The sequence below is a fragment of the Notolepis coatsorum genome (assembly GCF_963971535.1).
Source record: "Notolepis coatsorum genome assembly, chromosome: 7".
In the NCBI taxonomy this organism is placed as follows: Eukaryota; Metazoa; Chordata; class Actinopteri; order Aulopiformes; family Paralepididae; genus Notolepis; species Notolepis coatsorum.
The window spans coordinates 37,863,330-37,885,364 of record NC_140171.1 but is presented as its reverse complement, the minus strand read 5'-3'; the positions used below and the strand labels follow the sequence as shown (position 1 = coordinate 37,885,364).

The 22,035-nt window shown below is 41.6% G+C and overlaps 1 protein-coding gene across 2 annotated transcripts in view; it reads left to right on the top strand.

The window, feature by feature from the left end:
* The window catches only part of zcchc7 (zinc finger, CCHC domain containing 7), a 169,431-nt gene that overhangs the window by 138,070 nt on the left and 9,326 nt on the right, over nucleotides 1–22,035 (top strand). For both annotated transcript variants that reach the window (XM_084318815.1, XM_084318814.1), the window contains exon 8: nucleotides 19,397–19,492. In XM_084318815.1, coding sequence (XP_084174941.1) covers nucleotides 19,397–19,492 — 96 coding nt within the window. The remainder of the gene's footprint in view (nucleotides 1–19,396; nucleotides 19,493–22,035) is intronic.

Below are 22,035 nucleotides of genomic sequence, written 5' to 3'. Positions count from 1 at the left end.
CTCAGCCTGTACGTCGATCTAAAAAGTCCGGTCCGGGTTTTCCTAGTCGGGCAGAAGTAATGTTTATAACACATGGATTGGGGAGAATCAAGCACCGCGGATTCATGTGCTTTGGTGGATTATGTTGGCAACACGATCGACATCAATACTTGGAATGGCGATCAGATAATTGGAATATTCTTTTTGCAGTACATTTCATTTCAACCTTTATTTAAAATCGTAAGCATCTGAGGTTTCCCTCATTTACAGAAACGACGATTGTACAGTACATAATAAAAACAATATTCACAGAAATGTAAACACCAGAGTAAAAAAAAATGTAAACGTTTCAAAATAATTTTAGAAATTTTTGAATTTTGAACAGTTACAGGTAGTCACACAATGGTCTGAAATCATACGTTTAAACATTCCAAGGGAAGGGAGAACCTCCAATTTCAGCGTGAGTTGAAGGACATTCCATGAGTTAGAGGCATCAAAAGAAAAGGCTGACTTCCCTAGCTCAGAACAAATTTGAGGAACCCTAAGAACTAGGGGTGGGACGATACATCGATCCAGATCGATACATCGATGTAATTATCAACAATCTAATCGGATCGATGCAATGTAATAAGATCGATTCATATCGATACTCTTATTTTGAAAATGCTGTGGCGAGTCTCATATCCGCCCAAGAACAACAGCAGTAGCACCGTGTGTGTAGACGTTACAGCATAGCATTCTCCCTTTCTGTGTGTGTGTGTGCGCGCGTCTTTGGAAAGACCAGATGAGGTCAGAGGAGTTTGATGTTTAAATGTTATTTAAACATAAACAATATAATACATAATAAATGTAGGCCTATACATGATCATGCAACATCAACAAATTGTTGTAGGAACGGTTTGGGAGAGGGAGGTAGGGAGGGGTTTTAGGTTGAGTTTTGAGTTCCAAAAAATGGAGCTTAAAGTTTAAAGCTCAATATATCAAAACGTGGCACTTTACAGTGAACAGGAGGTCTATTTGTATTAAAAACAATAGATTGATTTTCCTTTAAATGTCTGGAAGAGCTCAAAAATACAAATGTCAAATGATATTTTCGTTACCTTTTTTTAGTTGATCTAAATGTTACGGATTGTGTTAAATGGGCATATGATATCATCTCATATCGATTGCAGGCACCTGAATCTAATCTAATCGTATTGTATCGTGAGAGACTTTGTGATATCGGCAAATATCGTATCGTTGTCCAAAGAATCGATATCGTATCGTATCATGATGAAATTGGTGATTCCCACCCCTACTAAGAACCATCCAGTCATTCGATCGAGTTGAATAGGTTCCAATATTCCAATCTAACAGTGAGGAGATATAAACAGGTTGTTTACCAATAAGGGCTTTAAAAATAAATAAATACCAGTGTTTGTTGCGCCTTTCTGCAAGAGAAGGCCAACCCACCCTATCATACAGGACACAATGGTGAGTATCATATCTGTCACCAGTTATAAATCTGAGAGCTGAGTGATATGCAGAATCCAGAGGTTTAAGAGTTGATGCTGCAGCATGCCTATAAATTACATCACCTAGTCAAGGTTAGTTAGTTACATCCTAGTCAAGGTAAGGGCTATAGGGTATCAACCTTGCGTTGATCCAATAATTCCTTCCCCGTGATCGGAGCCTGTGTCTGTAATGTACTGTGTAACGTATTCCGTTGGTGACGATCGAAGCATAGAAAGCCCCCCACCCCACCCTTTCATGCATGCATGATGAAACATAATACCGATAATATAGCGTTGATTTCAGATTGATTGTTGATCCAGGTGAGGAATGGCACGGTTTCTAGTGAATGCACTAAACACTGCTTAGCGGCATTTCCTGGGATTACACAGAATTACTCTAAAACTATACTCATATTCACCACAGTATAAAACGGGAATGTTTTCACAAATTGAACGATAGATACTCTATGTCAAATGGGCAATAGTTTTATATCCATAGCTATGATATTTAATATAGTTTAAGCCCTACAAACACCGGCATGTATCCCCATTCATTAAAGCTTAAAGCGCTGGCACACACTGCCATACCTCTGGCGCTGAATGTGTTAAAGTAATAAAAGTAATAATATTATTGATGACAAAACGTGAGGTTGTGAGTGACACTCTTCCAGTACATTGTGTTCCTGATTCATTATGACAGACCAGGGCTCTAAGTCCTCCTGGCTGAGACCGGCTCAACCGCAGAGGAGGGAACATGTCCTAAACATGATGGGGCACACAGTCTTTCTGTATTGAGTCAAACCTCTACTTTGAAAAGATACCACCTGGCTATTGAACCAAGCCACATCAGGTCCTTGGCCAGGAACAAGGTCAGTGTTGTGATTCACTCAAGTTGACAAGATCTCGGTGGGGGGTTGGGAGTGGCCGGTGTGCTAATTTGACTCTTTTTAGGTTGTTATAATATAATAACGGTAACAAAGTGTAAAAGTCTCCCCTCCGCCTTATGTCAGCCTTTATTTATTTATTTTCTTATTTTTTTGTTTTTTAACCTCCACCTGTGGAAATGAGCCAGGGTGATCTTAGCCATTATAGGACTATTTCAGTCCACTGTGTGGGATTAGAGCACCCCCCAGTGGTCGGGGAGAGTACTACAATCATATTTCTACTGTATTAGCTCTTGGTAACATTTACCAATTTTTGTGGCGTTCATGTTTGTTTGTCATGCATCCACTTTGCGTTGTGTATGTTTGTGAGTCTCCCATTATCTAACATGCTAATGGAACAAAAGAGAAGTAATCATTAACAATAGCAGCTGAGCTTATTGCTTCTTTCTGCTGAATGTGAAATTGTAGGTTTTTGACTTGACCTTTCTTTCTTTTCTGTCTCTCTCCCTCCCTGTCCTCCTCACCTCATTCCCTCTCTCCTCTTTTCACAGTGTGTTTAATTCAAATGGAGGTCTATTGAAATCCTTTAAATCCATGTCCATTCAGAGAGCGTATTTTGCTGTCTCATCATTGCACAGTACAGACAGACACTCTCAGCTGGGAGTTGTTTAGCTGATGGTTAGAAAGTATTGTATGGTAGAAGAAATGGGGCAATAGCCCAGTTAAAGAGCAGAACAGCCCGCTGAATACTTAGCGTATTGTTGGTATACAGAATATACCTATATCTGGTATATAGAATAATCTTCTCATATACTGTATATATAATAAACATATCCTATACTGTGTATATATACTGTATATCTGGTATATAGAATAAACCTCTCCCATTCTGTATATCTGGTATATAGAATAAACCTTTCCCATCCTGTATATCTGGTATATAGAATAAACATCTCCTATACTGTATAACTGGTATAGAATAAAACATCCCCCATACTGTATATTGATACTGTGTATCTGGTATATAGAATAAACCTCTCCCATATTGTATATCTGGTATATAGAATAAACCTCTCCCATATTGTATATCTGGTATATAGAATAAACCTCTCCCATATTGTATATCTGGTATATAGAATAAACCTCTCCCATATTGTATATCTGGTATATAGAATAAACCTCTCCCATATTGTATATCTGGTATCTATACTGTACATCTGGTATATAGAATAAACCTCTCCAATACTATGTACTGTATGTCTGGTATATATACTAAACCCCTCCCATACTGTATAATGTACTGTATATCTGGTATATAGAATAAACCTCCCCATACTGTATATGTACTGTATATCTGGTATATAGAATAAACCTCTCCCATCCTGTATGTCTGGACCACATAAAGTCCCCTTAGTTCCTTTAACAAACCTCCTGCACATATATATATATATAAACATTGGACACTGCAACAGTAATAAAGAATTTGTGATGGAAATTTACTTTGAATAAAGTAGCACAGGAACAATTTTAGGAAAAAGTCTAATGGTGTAATTGGTACTGGAAAAATATGTCATATCACAGTATAATTGGTAGTGGAAAAAGACGTCATACGGTCATATCACAGTGTAATTGGTATTGGAAAACAAATCAAATAAACCAAAACCTCAAAAATGTACTTCCTGCTCATGTGAATGCAAGGTCTGACTTTCATGATGGGGTCAATGGCGCGTGTGTCTGTGTGTGTAGTTGGCAGAGAATCTGAATTTGAACATACTGGTGCTTAACACTTTGCCGCCCAACCACGAGTTAACTCGGGTTTCGGTGCCATGCGTTGAGGACCAGAGCCACGAGTTAACTCGTGGCAAGTTGTTATTGTTTTATTCCATATTAATAAACGGATCAAGATCCCCCATCGACTCTGCAGATTTACCCGCCTCTGAAATCGGCGACATGCAATACCGGCCAGATCCTCTTAGGGGCGCCATCGCTCCACTGCAGTATCATTGTGGGCGAGTGGATTTAAAAAAAAAATTACAGTCTATGGGCGTTTCATTTTAGCTTGATCCCAAGCGAACAGCCTGCACCGTTGATGACGGTTCGAAGCGCAGATTTCAGCCTGGAATAATGGGATTTATGATCAGCCAATGGACATATCGATCTACCAGATGCCGATGAATAATGGGGAAATGCTGCCGGCGATCACATGGGCTGACGGTAGGACCCTCTTCACCCAAATTACAGCCGGATCAGACATTGTTGTAAAACGCAAGCAATCGATCAGTGAATGTGGCTACTTGCACGGACACTCTATTGCTAATCAATAATACTAATCGGCGTCCCCCGCCGCCCCCATTTCATCCATAGATGCTCTGTAATAGTCCGGATGATAAGCAGTTTGTTTTATTTCATTCGTATATATACAACAGAAATGCCGTTCGATATAACGTGAGTAGCCTTTAGCCTCATATCTAGCTTCCCAGAAAATATATGAGACGAAAACTGCGATAAAGCTTATATTCACGACGCTATAAAATGACAACCAACCGATGGATTTTTATTTTCTTTAAGCCATTATGAAGCGACGGTTTATGCACTCAAGTGACAATGAGAATGGACAGATAGCAATACTATAAAGTATAGATATAGCTATCCAAAAGGACATCGGTTTGTTTACAAAGCTTTGTCCTCCAGCCACATATTAGACGGCGACGGCCGGTCCTCAATGTGTTAAGAGACTCACTCCACATGTATGTATATATGTATGTATGTATGTATGTATGTATGTATGTATGTATGTATGTATGTATGTATGTATGTATGTATGTATGTATGTATGTATGTATGTATGTATGTATGTATGTATGTATTGTCGTGGAATATATTATCATGTTCTTATAGATCTGGGTTGAGATATCATGTTATACAGCTTGACTTTCAGTGTGACCAGGTTGACTGGTTAATGTGTGTATGTCTCTTTAAGAAGACTCCAATGGACTGACATCTCGCCAGCCATAACTTCTTTGTTGTTGTTCCCACTGCCTGAGAACCATTTTTGTTTACCTTCGTCATCATATCTGATATATTATGTTATGTCTGACAACTGTGTATTTAACATATGTCTGAAACAGCGTTCTGGGTCAGTCTATGGCCAGACGCTAGTGGGTTAACATATTGTCTCTGACTATAGACTGTCCTTTCAGACGTGGCCACGGTGAAATAACCTTTCTTCTTATTGTTAATAAACTTTCTTCTTATTATAAATAATGACTCAGAATGATTTGTAAACGGCTCATCGTTTAGTCCTTTAATATTTCCCATTACTGTATGTATGTATGTATGTATGTATGTATGTATGTATGTATGTATGTATGTATGTATGTATGTATGTATGTATGTATGTATGTATGTATGTATGTATGTATGTATGTATGTATGTATGTATGTATGTATGTATGTATGTATGTGTGATTGTGTGTATATATGACATACGTAACAGATTCTGTGTGTGGTACCTCTAAACAGGTCAAATGTAATGAAATCAGCCAAACACAGGCTCACAGCACCACCACTAAATCACAACAGAAACAGCCTCTGAACCTGACAGAAAGCGTTGAGAGTAGATATTGAATAACATAGATTTAAATAGATTAGCCTATAATATCTTTTTCCACAGGGGGGGGGGTCTCCAGAGGTGGCAGCCCAGCACTGCTCTCCTCTGTAACATTATCATTAGACTACATTCCTAGAAGCTCTCTCGTCTCTTTCTCTTTCTCTTTCTTACTCCCTCTCTGTCTATCTCTCACCCTGTTTCTCTCTGTCTGTCTCTCACCCTGTCTCTCTCACCCTGTCTCTCTCTGTCATAATTCTGTGTAACTTCCTTTCCCGCATCCTCTTTGCTCTCCTTTTGTCTGTCTGTCTCTCTCTCTCTCTCTCTCTCTCTCTCTCTCTCTCTCTCTCTCTCTCTCTCTCTCTCTCTCTCGCTCTCTCTCTGAAGAGGAAATCATGGCTCCTACTGATTGTTTTCAGACTGATTGACTGACTGACGTGAAGAGATAGCAGAAGCCCCAAGGACACGCTCTGTGTGTGTGTGTCAGGGTTAGGGCTCCGGTCGGGGGTCTGAGGCAGACACAAAGGGGGCAGAAATCACATCTGGCTGTTTGGAAGGCCTACCCACCCCCCACTCCTCATCTCTCACTCTCTATGTCACCCCACCCCTCTCCCTCAAACATACACACGAACACCGGCTTTCCTGCATATTTTCTGTGTATGAATGAATGCATTTATTTTGTTTGTTCGGCTGCAACATCAGTGATGTCAGATGTTACATAATACAAATTCTGGAATGAAGATAAAAGGCGCTCAAAGATGCCACCGGTTTTCCACGAAAAGATGTTTGCCTTATACTGTAGTAATTTCATCTGGCTAGGCCACAGGACTCTTAATTAACCCGCCATGCTGAACAAACACGCACACACACACACATACACACGCACAGCCATGTAACACATACAGATGCACACACTCAAGGGTGTGTTTGTTTTGGTAGGAGCCCAGTAGTTTTGTGTTTTCTATGATGAAAGCATCCAGAGTGGTTCCCTGGTGGTTCCAGTAACATTATGCAAACCTCCTCCCTCCACTGCAATAACGTATGCAAAACACACTGCTGGCCCACCCCCCCCCCCCCCCCTCCCCACACACACACACACACAAGCCTGTTTGCTTCTCGGATTGTATTTGATAACTGTGTGTGTGTGTGTTCGTGTGTTCCTTCAGATTGTAGTCTGTAACAGTCTGAGCTTTGTGTTGGCCTAAGGATTAACACGGCTTTGCCACCAGCAGCCAAGCCAAGGAGAGAGAGAGAGAGAGAGAGAGGAGTGTGGGAAAGCATGTTTATGTGCGTGTGTGTGTGCATGTATGAGGGGTTACGGATGGCTGGTTGTCTGTGTCCACACAGACAAGCCCTTAGGACCCTCTCAAACTAACCCCCTCACACACACACACACACACACACACACACACACACACACACACACACCCCAGCCCACCAGTCGTCTTCCAGCTTTACGCTTCTCTCTTGGTCTGACTGACAAAGTATCTCTGAGCCTCTCCACATATCAGCAGCCACTAGATCACACTCGAATCCCTCTTAGCTTCTTTTCACTCTCAGAAAAGGAATAGGTGACTTGAACATGGCTACGTTACCAGCCTTAAACTTAGCTATCCATCAGCAGACACTTTTCAACCCAGCCCATCATTTCTCAGGAAATTTGGCAGTTAGGTGGATGCTGTGTCACAATACCACGAATGCATACATTAATTACAAACTTTGTTTGTCCGAGGGGAAGCAACAGTTGTGATTGGAGGATCGAGAAAAGAGGGCGGAGTTTGCCATAGGTCAATAAGTACCTTTTTACTCCAGCAGGGTTACTTGCCATTCTTTTGTCAGCTGAGCCACGCAGCACTGCTGTGGTCCCACTCATGCCTGGTGGCGTAGACCAGGAAGTAGCCGTACGGTAAACGCAGCTGCCACCGGACTCTGGTGGCTTGGCTACACTATTAACTTCGGCAGAACATGCAGTAGCTTTTATGGCTCCAGTCCTCAGCCAAGGCACCGGTGTGTGTGTGTGTGTGTGGGGGGGGGGGGTATTCAATATCACTTCTCACCTCCTCACCCCTATTAGCTATTTAGATGCCACAGATAGGAGGCCTGGGAAGAAGAAGAGAGCGAGAATGAAGGAGGGATGGAGGTTTATCCAGTTAATTAATAATGTCTGGGACAGACACGCCCACTCCCACACACACACACACACACACACACACACACACACACACCATGGAATGTCTGAAGCCGGCTATCACCAATAGTTGCGAGAGAAGGAGGGGATTTCATTCCTTCCTTTTTTTTCTTTTTGCTTGTGTTCATTTGCTCTATGTGCTGGATCAGAGTATGGAGAGATAAGGGGAACCCAAGGTCAGAAAGAGAGAGAGCAAGAGAGAGAGAGAGACCTACAGCCAATTTACATGAGAGATGAATGGGAAGAGGGGTGTAGTTTGGGGAGGGGCCAGGGGGGTTGAGTCAGGGACTGTGATCTCCTTGGTGTGTGTGTGTGTGTGTGTGTGTGTGTGGTGTGTGTGTGTGTGTGTGTGCGCGCGTGTGTGTGTGTGTGCGTGAGAGGTCTGTGATCTCCTGGCCTTTGTGATGGAGATGGGCCCGGCCGGCCTGACCTGATAATGACACGACGCTCTAATAGCATTCATCCTTTCTGCTGCAAAACTACTCAAGCGGAAGAGAGAGAGAGAGAGAAAATGTGTGTGTGAGGGGTGGGGGGAGCGGGGTGCTATGGAGGAGAGAGGAGGAGAAGAAGAGGAGGGGAGGTTAGCTAAGCTATGTTTAAAAAATTATGTGTGGAGGAAATCATTTGTAATCGTAGAATCAGGGGTGGAAGGAGGGATAATGGGATGGGGAGAGGTACCTTAGAGGAGACATTAGAGCTGTGTGTGTGTGTGCTGTACATATTTGTGTCTACTATTTGTGTGAGTGTGAGAGAGATAGAATGGCATTAGGTGTGTACCGGTATGTGTGAGTGTATATCTTGTGTGTGTGTGTGCGTGCGTTCTCATGTATTTGTGTGTTATACATGTCTGTTGTGGAAATTACTAAGAGAAGAAAAGATGAGCCGAGTAAATCATTCTGAGTCTAGTTATATAAAAAAAAATTAACATAGATTTATTCATTGTGGCCACAGTGAAAATGATCAGTTTATAGAGAGACACACATGTGTACACACAAGCGTCTGACCAGAAAGTGACCAAGAGGTCTTCAGATACAGATTAAATACACAATTGAAATGATGTACATTAGACATCCAGATATGACAGAAAGGTAAAACCAAAATATGCCCAAAGGGAGAAATGAATAACAAGCCTAGGCTAGGCGGTGTTATTGTTATGTCTCTAACTGGAGTGGGAAACAACCTTGCCACGGCTCACACATTGGGAAAAGATAGGTCAAAAGTCAGCTTTCTCCCCACACCTTGGAGCCGTCAAAGAGACAGTCGAAAATGTATGATGGAATATATATTTCCACACAGATCTATATATATATATAAAAACACTGATTAGAATATGATCTGAAATGATAAAACAAGAATTTAAACTGTAATTCAAATGTAAATGAAAAATCAGAAAAAAAGGGGAAACTTTATTATATCAAACAGTCACTAAAGGGAGAAACTAATCCACACATCAATGAATGATGACAGATGACAAGTGCCCCAGATGACAGGAGACTATCCCTGGTGGTTGAAGGTTGAAAACACGTGCTCTGCTATGACTGCAGTGTTTGGAATCAGTTTGGAACGGAGCGTTCCCAAAACAAATGCCAAGAGTGAAAAACTAGCCTACTCTAACTTTAAGAATTGAGAAGGTCGCTTAACAATTGGACTGTATATCAGGATTTACTTAAGCATTACATCACGCGCAGGAGTGGTTTGTGAACAATAAACCATGCCTAGGGGTGGTCGTTAGGCCCGAGGCGCAGCCGAGGGTTGTTAGACCCCCCTAGGCATGGTTTATTGTTCACAAATCACAACTGCAAGTGGTGTAATGTTTTTATACAACTGCCACATTCATCCAACCTTATTGCTATACAATAAACACACATTAATCGAAGATTTATTGAAAAAACCATCCGCCAGAAAAAGTAGTTCCCACAACAACAAAAAAGACAAGTTGCCTCCATGTGGAAGCAGCTCGGAAGTGCATCCAACGGATCCAACAAACTAACACATCCAACTGTGTGTTATTGGAATGATTGATTGAACATTTTATTACCAGATGCAGAATGGGTACAATACAGTACGGCTCAATACACACAATTGTTAAGGGTATGCAGACCTACTTTCTATAGAACTTCATTCTTAGATGCTTCTATAGAAAGTAGGTCAAACAAATTAAAAAGTTTTCTTTGCCCCATAGGAAAAAAAAGTTTTCTTCGCCCTATTTTTTTATTTATTTTTTTAAACCTACTTTAGAGGGCCTAAACTTAACCAGTTGGAAACCAGGCGTACAGTAATAAAATTAGCAATCAACCAATCAATCAATTCAATAGGCCATGCTCACTTAAAACAGCGCAACACCCAGCTCTCTCTCAGTCTGACTCTCCTCCGCCGTTGCAGACAGGAGTGTGTGAGTGTGAGTGTGTGTGTGTGTGTGTGTGTGTGTGTGAGAGTGAGCTCTGCAGTCAGGGGGAAGGAAGAAAAAAAAAATTGCAAATAATCAATCAATCAATCCGCTATTTTTCTTTTGTTCTACAATGACTCATGACCCATCAATTACATCATCCAACATTGTTTAAAGGACTAAGACATTCGCCGTGACAGAATCGCTTTATATTTAGTCGTTATGACGCTATCAACATATCCATTTGTTAAAGATTATTGTCCGCCATCTTGTTTTTCCGAAAAATCCGCACGGTGGAGTGATGTGATTCGGTTGTGGGCGGGTCCTGGGACCAGGAGCGTGGATTGTGACAGATACATACGTGTAAATGGACTGTTTCAGCCAATCAGAATCGAGAAATTTGCATGCCGTTGTATAAATCTCAATAGTACATGGATGTTCCTGGTTGAACCAAATTTTGTTTGAATGACTGATATTAATAAATGTTCTCTTATGAGATAGCTGCAGGGCTGCTGATCTAAGAGCAGAACAGATAAAACGGAAAACAAAACAAACTTGAAAACACATGACTCTGAGAGCCAAAACTCTGAGAATAATAAAAACACATATACAAAGAATGAAAAACATAATCACACAAAACAATGAAATGCACATCTGTAGTGTGTGTTTCAACTGGCCTCAATCATTTGCAGAATCTCAAGGTGGCCCCCTCCATCCGGCACCACCCAACACCCCCGTCTTCTTCTTTCGCATTGTCCTTGGTTCGTTTCACTGATGAAACAGGCTGATGAAGGAGGTTTGGTTAAAGGCCTGCTGTTGAATGGCAGCTCAGGATTGCTGAAACTGTCTCTGAGGGGGCTTTCACACTAGGCATTCGGGGTCGAGTCAGAGCACGATCGCACCAAAATAGTGTGATGAGAACGCTGATTCGGTCCAAGACGGGACCGCTGGAATAGGTGGTCTCGGGTGCGCGCCAGTGTCCCCGACGACAGAGCGGGGCATGGTGTGCAAGCACACCTGTAATGCTTTCATGCTTGCTTGAATTTTGGGCAGATAAAAACATACAGCAACAACTGGACAATACCCACAAAAACTATATTTATGGGCAATTTGGCGAGTTCAGACCTCAACCAAACAAGCATGTTGAGCCTCACGGCTCAGTGGATCGATGAAAACTACGAGATGAAGCCACGTTACAAGCCCAAGCAATTTTGTAAGCAATTTTGCCATTGCTATACATTGGTTTCTTGTTCGAATGCATTTATTTAGACTGATGTATTTTTCTTCCACGAAAAATGGAGCCTCTAAATAATTATTGCCCAAAACGTAAGCTGTAATAAGCTAAAACACGCATACAAAGCCACTTATTCTGAGATGATAATTCATGTATCTGGATAACCAATGCACGGATTTGGTGAGGCAGGTAGCTCCTACAGGTCGGTTGGTGCGCCTGTACAGCAGAATCAGGAAGTATCGGGGGCAGCGTGAGCCTCCCACGCGTTACTCCTCGCCACTGAGAGATCGCGCTGTACAGGTGAAAAGACGCGACAGCTGCCTCCTTGTGTACCGGAGGGTGTGCCTTCTACAACGCTGCTCGGTTTCCGGGTTCCTCTGATTGGCCACTAAGCCCACGTGACCCTACACTAGCACGCCCCCCAGTTATCGCTTACGCCCGCGCATGCGCATGAGCCGCGACTTTACACTCGCGCTGTGAAGCGCCAGCGGGGCGATGCGGTGGTTTCTCCCCGGCTTCCGTGCGCCGCCGCCGCCGGCTTGACTCGGTCCAGCAGCAGCGGCCTTCTTCCGTTGTAGAAGCCCTTTCAATGACAGAGCTCTCATATTTGCGAATGCATAAACTATATCTTAAATTATGGCTATGTGTCTAATATGGCCGTCGCAATGACTTGTTTTGTTTACATCAGGGTGAACGCTGTTGCATTTGCAAATATGAGAGCCAGCAATACACAGCTCCAGTTAACCTAATTTATACCGTAATGAATCATTAAAAAAATATACCGTTAACTGGAATATGTTGTTTCTTTACACATATGTTGGATTATGTAATTGGTTTGTCATGACAAAACAATAAAAATCGCTACTTTACATCAGGGTGAACGCTGTTACGCTGCCACCACCCACTTCAATGACAGAGCTCTCATATTTGCCAATGCATAAACTATATCTTAAATTATGGCTATGTGTCTAATATGGCCGTCGCTTATCAATTGACAGAGCTCTCATATTTGCGAAGTCATTGATAAGCGACAGCCATATTAGACACATAGCCATAATTTAAGATATAGTTTATGCATTGGCAAATATGAGAGCTCTGTCAATTGATAAGCAATGGCCATATTAGACACATAGCCATTATTTAAGATATAGTTTATGCATTGGCAAATATGAGAGCTCTGTCATTGAAGTGGGTGGTGGCAGCGTAACAGCGTTCACCCTGATGTAAAGTAGCGATTTTTATTGTTTTGTCATGACAAACCAATTACATAATCCAACATATGTGTAAAGAAACAACATATTCCAGTTAACCGTATATTTTTTTAATGATTCATTACGGTATAAATTAGGTTAACTGGAGCTGCGTATTGCTGGCTCTCATATTTGCGAATGCAACAGCGTTCACCCTGATGTAAACAAAACAAGTCATTGCGACGGCCATATTAGACACATAGCCATAATTTAAGATATAGTTTATGCATTCGCAAATATGAGAGCTCTGTCATTGAAAGAGTCAAGCCGGCGGCGGCGCACGGTAGCCGGGGAGAAACCACCGCCTCGCCCCGCTGGCGCTTCACAGCACGAGTGTAAAGTCGCGGCTCATGCGCATGCGCGGGCGTAAGCGATAACTGGGGGGCGTGCTAGTGTAGGGTCACGTGGGCTTAGTGGCCAATCAGAGGAACCCGGAAACCGAGCAGCGTTGTAGAAGGCATAGACGCACGTGGAGGGGACACGTGATGCAAGGCGTGGTCCTCACTGCAGCCGACCAGTGGGAGGCATAGTCTAGCAACGTTCGAGACAGGGGAGCGGAGAATTGGCGAGGTGAAATTGGGATTGGAGAAAAAATAAATAAAAATAAGGAGAAAAAGTGGATACAAAATAATAATAATAAAATAACACGTAAAAGACGAACGCAACATCTTTTCTTTTCTCCAGCGCGACCAGCACGTCTTTCGTTGGATTGGCATGTCTAATAATGCTGTTATTAGAAAATGTGCGTGCATGGGTACAACAGATCAGTCAACAATGTCGAGCTAAAGTGAAGAAGATAAGGCTTCAATATATTTTCCGTGGTTTGATGCAGTGGACAGCATAATCACAGCATGTCACTAATGCAAACTTGTATGGGGGGGTGCTAAAGGTGAGCGATAAAGTGGCAGTCAGGAGAATGAGGCTGGCAGGTCACTGCCAGAGACACCATGAGATGCCAACCAGCAAACTTGTGCTGTGGGAACCAACACACGGGCATCGATCACGAGGACGTCCCACGTTAACCTACGTGGACGTACCCAGGAGAGATGCGGGAACAGAAAGCACCAACGAGCTAGCCAGATGCATGGAGGATCGGGATGACTGGAAGCACCGATGGAGGGCCCGTCCGAGGACGACCTAGATAGACAGCATAATCGGCCAAAACCAACCAGTGATCCCTCCGTTGTTTAATCACTACCCACAGTAATGTGGCCGGGCGGTTAGCCCATCCAAAGCAAGGGAGCCCGACGTTGTGACTAGTTGTGTTCAGCAGGACTATAGCGATCAAATATATATGCAATTATCTTTTACGTTGTTCGTTATATGTTTTGTCTATCTGTCTGTAATCTATGTGGTTAGCGCGCGGCATGGCCATAATAATAATCGTGTAGGTTTAGCTGGTACATTACTTCCCGAGGTACAGCGAAAATGTCCCATGTAACTGTTTTGGTTAATTCAGAAATATATAGACTATAGAGAGTTGCTCTCCCCAATTGTGCCTGGGAGCGAACCAAGTCTGCAGTGTGTATGCAAACCAGAGGGAGGGGGGGGGGGGGGGGGTTCACACTCAAGGACGGAGCGGAGCACCCGTTCCTAATGACACCCTTAGATCTTTTGTCTTCTTTGGCCAGTGATAAGGTTGCTGTCCCATAGCTGGGTGATGTTCTGTAGCTACAGAGTGGAGCTGGTATGGTCTCTGCCTCCCAGTTCTGGAGCAGTAGGTTCAGCTGCATCTGCCTCTGGAGCAGCAGGGTCGGTGGGCATTGGTTTACCACAGAGAAGGAGGAGACCCCCCTTGAGAAACCACAAAGGAGAGGGGTACAGGTATACGGGGTACAGGTGTACGTGGGAGAGAGAGAGAGATGTTGTAGTGAGTGCCAGCTGGAAGACAGAAATCAACAAAGCTCTGTATATCTGAAATCACTATCCATTCTCTTGCCTCTTTTTTTTCTCTCTCTCTCAGCCACGCTTTAACAAACGTTTGCCCGTTACCACAGTTCTTTCATTCAAATCACATTCATACAGTGTTTACGGTGCAATAAAATTGTTCTGAATTACTGTTCAACAGTTCAAAGTCGTCTTAACCTCTGTTCGGTATCCACAGTTTAAAACATGACAGTCTCCCCTCCTGCTTCGACACCCGGTCCTACACAGTTTTAAAGCCTGACAGTTTCTCTTGTTTGATACACACACAGTTAAATACCTGACCGTTTTGAACCTGTAATAAAACAATAGACAGAGTTAACTTAGTACAGTGTAATAAACCTTTTTTCTCTTATTTTTTCCTGTTTTCTTTTACACGTTAATGGCAGAAAAGTTCGACCTCACTGGGTCAGGTCTTCCAAACCACCCAACCGAAAGCTCCACGAGCAGGGCAGCTCCTATCTCACAAACAAACAAAGCAATTGTCTCTTCCCCTGATAAAAGGTACAATTTCACACGCACAGTCTCTACTTCCCGCATCCTTGTGAAAAAGAATTCCCTATCAAAAATAGAGCAGTGCCTTAAAAACTTGGAATTTCTCAAAGTCCAATCGCGCCCTAAGCTTCTGGACTGTTGAAAGATAAATTATGAAGTGCCCCTTTACCCTAATTTTCTTCATGAAAATACTGCAGATTGACCAGATAAAATAGTAAAAAAGTCACAAACCTGTGAAAACAGCTGTCTCTCCTGGTTACAGAAACAGAACAGCGTCTCAAAGGATCTCTGAACTTAAAAAAAAACGCCGGGACTCTTGCCTTAATTTCTTTGAAGCTCAAAAACCCCAGTCCTCGCCCACCGGGACTCTTGCTTGAACTAAATATTTAGTATACTCGTAGTAAACCCTGCACCTCACCTTACTTTCGGGCACAAAGTCCAATCCTACCCATGGACATACTTAACACTTTGAATGCCCAAACCGAGATATTTCGGGTTTACCCCCCGCGGGTTGAATGCCCATAGCGAGAATATTTGTTTTTTCTCTTTTTTTTTTTTTTTTTTTTTAATTAGCGATCTGAATTCATATTTCATCAATCGAGTCTACCGTTGGTAAATCAGCCACCCCAGGCGCTCAGATGTGAAAAAAGCGCCCCCTATCGTCTCCCAGATGAGTCCTTTTGGATTGGACTCAATGAAAATGCATGAGAAAAAAAAACCCGGACTCCACATTTTACTTCTCACGCATGTAACCGGGGCCGATCAGCTTCATGCTGGACCCTCAGGACAGCGTGTAATATGTCTTTACAGTACGTAGCATTGGATCAATAAAAAAGGATCGATTTTCAGAATGGCGATCAGGAATTGGAATAATCCATTTGGATACCATCTGATCTCAGGTAAGGAATCTATTTGATCAGTCTTAGGATAATCAGACCTTGTTTTGACTGTGCGAGTGATCAGGAAATAAGAGAATCGATTTACAGCTTGCGGCACCAGCGTGCATACGTACACATAATATACTATCGATAATCTAGCGTTTATTTGAAAACGATTCATAAATAGGCCGAAAAATGACAACATTCTAGAATATTACAGTACATCAGCGTTTATCAGGGATTCTTTATTTTTTTCTTGAAAACGAGGGCTTTTCAAAATGCTATAAAACGGAAATGAACCGATAAAAAAACAATCCGCTTCGACAATGTTGACTGGAAATGGGTCATTGATAATGCGACGGCAGATTAGACACATAGCCATAATTTAAAACATAGATTAGGCGATATTAACGTTAACATTGAAGCGGATGGTGGGCATTCAAGCACTAAATGTGCGCCCCCTGCTGGGCATTCAACGTGTTAATGGGTAAAAAGTATTTAGAAAAAACCCGTCGCCAGTCTGCCAATGCCAAGCACACAGTAATATATACAAATACAATGATATGTCCTAGTTTAGACAACTCTTAGACAGAAATCAGAATCACAACAGCTCACCTAATGTTCCGGCTGGGTCTATCGACCTTGCACCACTGCACCAGGGTAAGTTATGCCGGAGGTGACAACCAGACGTTCTCTCAGTGGTTCTCTCTTCTCCTGTCTTTTTTTCTCTGAGGTTTTTGAGACAGGGAAATGATAGTGCTCTCCTGGAAGGCTCTAGGCCAGTGGTTCTCAAACTATGGGTCGCGACCCAAATTGGGGTCGAGGGTAGGTGACAGCGCATTGGCAAGTAAAAAAAATAATAATAAAGATTTTATTTTATTTTTTATGTTCTGGCAACATATCCTGGCTAAATATGCCTCGTTTTATAACTGTGTATTGATAAGATAGTGCTGTAATTACATTTTCTAATAAATATGCATGATCAAGTTCAACGTGTGCTTTTATTTTGATATTCCTTAATTCCACGTTGAAATTACACGCTGTGGGGTCCCCAAAAGAATTCCTAAATTAAATAGGGTCACGGTATGAAAAAGTTTGAGAACCCCTGCTCTAGGCCTAGGCAATCACCATATTTTAGTCCGCTGGTGGTCAGCCTCGAAACCCTTAAAAAAAACATCTTGTCGCCATAATTGTCGTGGAAATTACCGTACTAAGAACAAAGGATGAGCCGAGTGAATCATTGAGTCGAGTTATATAAAAAAAAAATAACATAGATTTATTCATTGTGGCCACAGTGAAAATGATCAGTTTATAGAGAGTTTATAGACACAAGCGTCTGACCAGAAAGACACAGATTAAATACACAATTGAAATGATGTACAGTAGACATCCAGATATGACAGAAAGGTAAAACCAAAATATGCCCAAAGGGAGAAATGAATAACAAGCCTTGGCTAGGCGGTGTTATTGTTATGTCTTTAACTGGAGTGGGAAACAACCTTGCTCACACTAGAAAGGGGTAAGATAGGTCAAAAGTCATCTGTCTCCCCACATCTTGGAGTTGTTAAAGAGACAGTCGAAAATGTATGATAGAATATATATTTCAAACACATATCTATAATGACATGATAATATTTGCCACGACATGTCTTTGTGTGACTGCATGCATGTGCATGGCCTTAGGTGTGGGTATAATATTGTATATGGTATATTAGGTAAGTAGCGTATATGGGTGTGCGTGTGTCTGCAACTCTTCACATTTCTTTTTGTGTTTTTGCATGCATGTCTGTCTGTGTGTGAAAGAATGGCATTAGGTGTGTGTGTGGGGGTGTGTGTGTGCACGTGCGTGTGGGTGTGCGCGTGTCTAACATTAGCAGTAAATGCACTGTGCCCGTCTCTCTCCCCTCTCTCTCTTTATCAGTGTATATTTGCTGTGAGCACTGGAGCGTGGAAGGCTTTCAGAACACTGGCCCATAGGGGACGGGACCTTGTGTCCAACACACACACACACACACACACACTGACACACACACACACACACACCTACACACACACACACACACACACCTACACACACACCTACACACACACACACACACACACACACACACACACACACACACGTCACACACACACTTATACAGGGTCATTACAGGTCCCTAACTATTGCAGCGTAATCATGGCTTTATATCAGCGCCCATATTCGCCACACAATGCCAGCCAGGCCGTATCAATAGAGAGCATGGGAGCGGAGGAGGAGACACGGGACGGGCAAGAATGGAGAAGCGTAGCTGCCGGTGGATTCTATTCAGATGATGAGGAGCAAAACACACTTGGTTTCCAGGAAGAAGAGAAACGCTGCCCGCGTGATTACGAAACCTAGCCGCATTTCTCGGAGACGCTCTCTGATTGGCCGACGCCTGTTTCTACACTGGTTAAGCTTAGGCACTCTTCGAAGTTGGTTAAGGTTAGAGTTTGTCTTAGAGCGTGACGGCAAGTTATTTCGACGGTTAAGCTTAGGCACTCTTTCGAAGTTGGTTAAGGTTAGAGTTTGTCTTAGAGCATGGCGATAGAACGCCAGGTAGTTTGCAGGCTGTTTGATGTGGAAATGGGCAAAGACACAGCTCGTCACGGATTGGGCAAACGCGTCAGTGGCCAATCAGAGAGCGTCAGTCAGTGCCAATCAGAGAGCGTCTCCGAGAAATGCGGCTAGGTTTCCTAATCACGCACGCTGCCCCTGTAGGAAGTGTTTAATGCTTTTCTATCTTAATACAGTATACTGTATCTCTACCACATGGTACAGTGGACTAATGCACTACTGGACACTCACTGCACCTTCCTCTGCGGCAGCAAATCACACTGTATGCCAATGTGTTATTGTACATAGTATTTGATTGTCGAGTGACATTCTATTCCGTGTGTTTACTGTGAAACTCTGTAAGCTGTTCTGTCTGCACCAGAAAGTTCATTTTCATTGCACTTGGTAAATAAAGTGTCTGATTTATTTAATTGTCCTCTTCTCTTCTCTTTTCCTGTTCTCTTCTCTTCTCCTGTTCTCTCCTCTCCTCTCCTACTCCAGACCAAAGCAGGTTCTCCTAAGTGTCGGGTGGGAAAAGACACAGGCAGAACTCCTCCCTACTGCTATAACTGTTCCAAGAAGGGACACTTTGGCCATGTGAGTTGTATGGCTGAGGCCCGGATGACATTATTTTAGGGTTCGGACATTCTTTGCTGTTTACGAACAAAGCTCCAAACGTTTGCTCTCACAAAAACATGTTAAATACTGAATACTGTACTGAATACTGACAGAATCAAACGTTCTGTTATAATGTAATGAATGAATGAATGAATGAATGAAAAGTTTATTTCTGGGGAGCTCCAGTAGCTCACCACATACCGCGAGCGCTATTTCAGCGCCGGGGACAACCGTGCTCGTCACGGATCTGGGGTTTAGCGAGTTCGAATCCCGGACTGCAGCCGTGCCTTTCCCAGAGTGTCTTCCCCCCCATCTGAACCCTTTCAGCCTGTTTCTGTCGGTCGACCTTGACCAGTATAAATGCGATAAACGTATAAAAGAGCCAGGGGAATGGCCAAAGTTTAAAAAAAAAAATTTTTATTCTTCTTATTTCTTCAAACAACTCAGTGTCTTTATCCGTCAGACCAAACAATCTTAACAACAAATTAAAAAAAATCCTTAAAGGAAAAAAAACATTTAAAAAAGAACAAAGAAAAAAACAGGATTTATAAACAAAAGAGCAATGTGTTTGGTTAGCAGACATGTAAAAAAAAAAAAGGAGTAATCACAATAGCAGCACCACTCGCTGCTTCTGCGTTAAACTCACCATTTAACTCTGAATTTAATAATTTTACAAGTACCTTAGGAGCTCAGCTGTTTACATTTTATAACTTTATTATGCTAATTTAACCGTGTTGATGGGAGACAGGCGATGTGTGTTGTAACGTTATTCCAACAAAAGTCACCTAGCGTTACAATTATTCTGTCAGTCTCTTGGTCAGTGACGTCATTATATTATTATTATATTAACTCTTACCTGTCAGTCTCTTGATCAGTGAGGGTCGTTATATTATTATTATTATATTAACTCTTACCTGTCAGTCTCTTGGTCAGTGAGATCATTCTATTATTATTATTATTATTATTATTATTATTATTATTATTATTATTATTATTATTATTATTATTATTATTATTATTATATTAACTCTTACCTGTCAGTCTTTTGATCAGTGAGGGTTGTTATATTATTATTATTATTATTATTATTATTATTATTATTATTATTATTATTATTATTATTATTATTATTATTATTATTATATTAACTCTTACCTGTCAGTCTCTTGGTCAGTGAGGTCATTCTATTATTATTATTATTATTATTATTATTATTATTATTATTATTATTATTATTATTATTATTATATTAACTCTTACCTGTCAGTCTCTTGGTCAGTGAGGTCATTATATAATTATTATATAACTCTTACCTGTCAGTCTCTTGGTCAGTGAGGTCATTCTATTATTATTATTATTATTATTATTATTATTATTATTATTATTATTATTATTATTTATTATTATTATTATTATTATTATTATTATTATTATTATTATTATTATTATTATTATTATTATTATTATATAACTCTTACCTGTCAGTCTCTTGGTCAGTGAGGTCATTATATAATTATTATATAACTCTTACCTGTCAGTCTCTTGGTCAGTGAGGTCATTATATAATTATTATATAACTCTTACCTGTCAGTCTCTTGGTCAGTGAGGTCATTATATAACTCTTACCTGTCAGTCTCTTGGTCAGTGAGGTCATTATATAATTATTATATAACTCTTACCTGTCAGTCTCTTGGTCAGTGAGGGTCGTTATATTAACTTATTATATAACTCTTACCTGTCTGATGCAAAGACATTAAATCCACTCTAACAGCTAGCCACAACGTCAGCGTATCCTTCCGTATCACCATCCGCTCTGTCTGCACTGCAGCAGCTCTCTCCAACTGTGGATTTCTTGAGAAAAAGGTATTTGGTACAGACAGCTGGGTTCCAGCTGTTCTGACTGTGGTGGGAAGTTTGTTCCACCATCGTGGAGTGAGGACAGAGAATAGCAGTCAAAAGGTCAGTGGATTCAGGATTCGGCCGGCAAGTGAAGTAGCTCCGTTTTGCTTAGGTTCAGTTTGAGGTGATTGGTCGTCATCCAGGTGGAAATGTCGGACAGGCAGGCCGAGATCCGTTCAGAGACTTGGGTATCTGAGGGAGGAAAGGAGAGGAAGAGTTGAGTGTCATTGGCATAGCAGTGGTCTGTGAAGGCATGATAAGTGATAGTATTACCCAGAAATTTGTTGTAGAGAGAGAAGTGATATATTATCACCATACTTGGCCCACAATGTGATAATATGGCGATTCTGAATGGTCTGTGATCCCTGAAGTATTGAAATGTAATACTGTGATATATTGTGATATATCACTTTTAGTTAGCTCTTAAGCCCTAGCTTTCCATCTTTGACGGTGAATAACACCATGCTGACATTGACCAAAAGTGAAAAATCTCAAAACATCTAAGCAAATGAACAAATGGCAGATGATTTACATGGGTTTTTGTAGATACAGTACTGCATTTTGCCATCCGGACACATGCTATTTGAAATATGAATATAGAATATCAGGCCTATAAATTACCT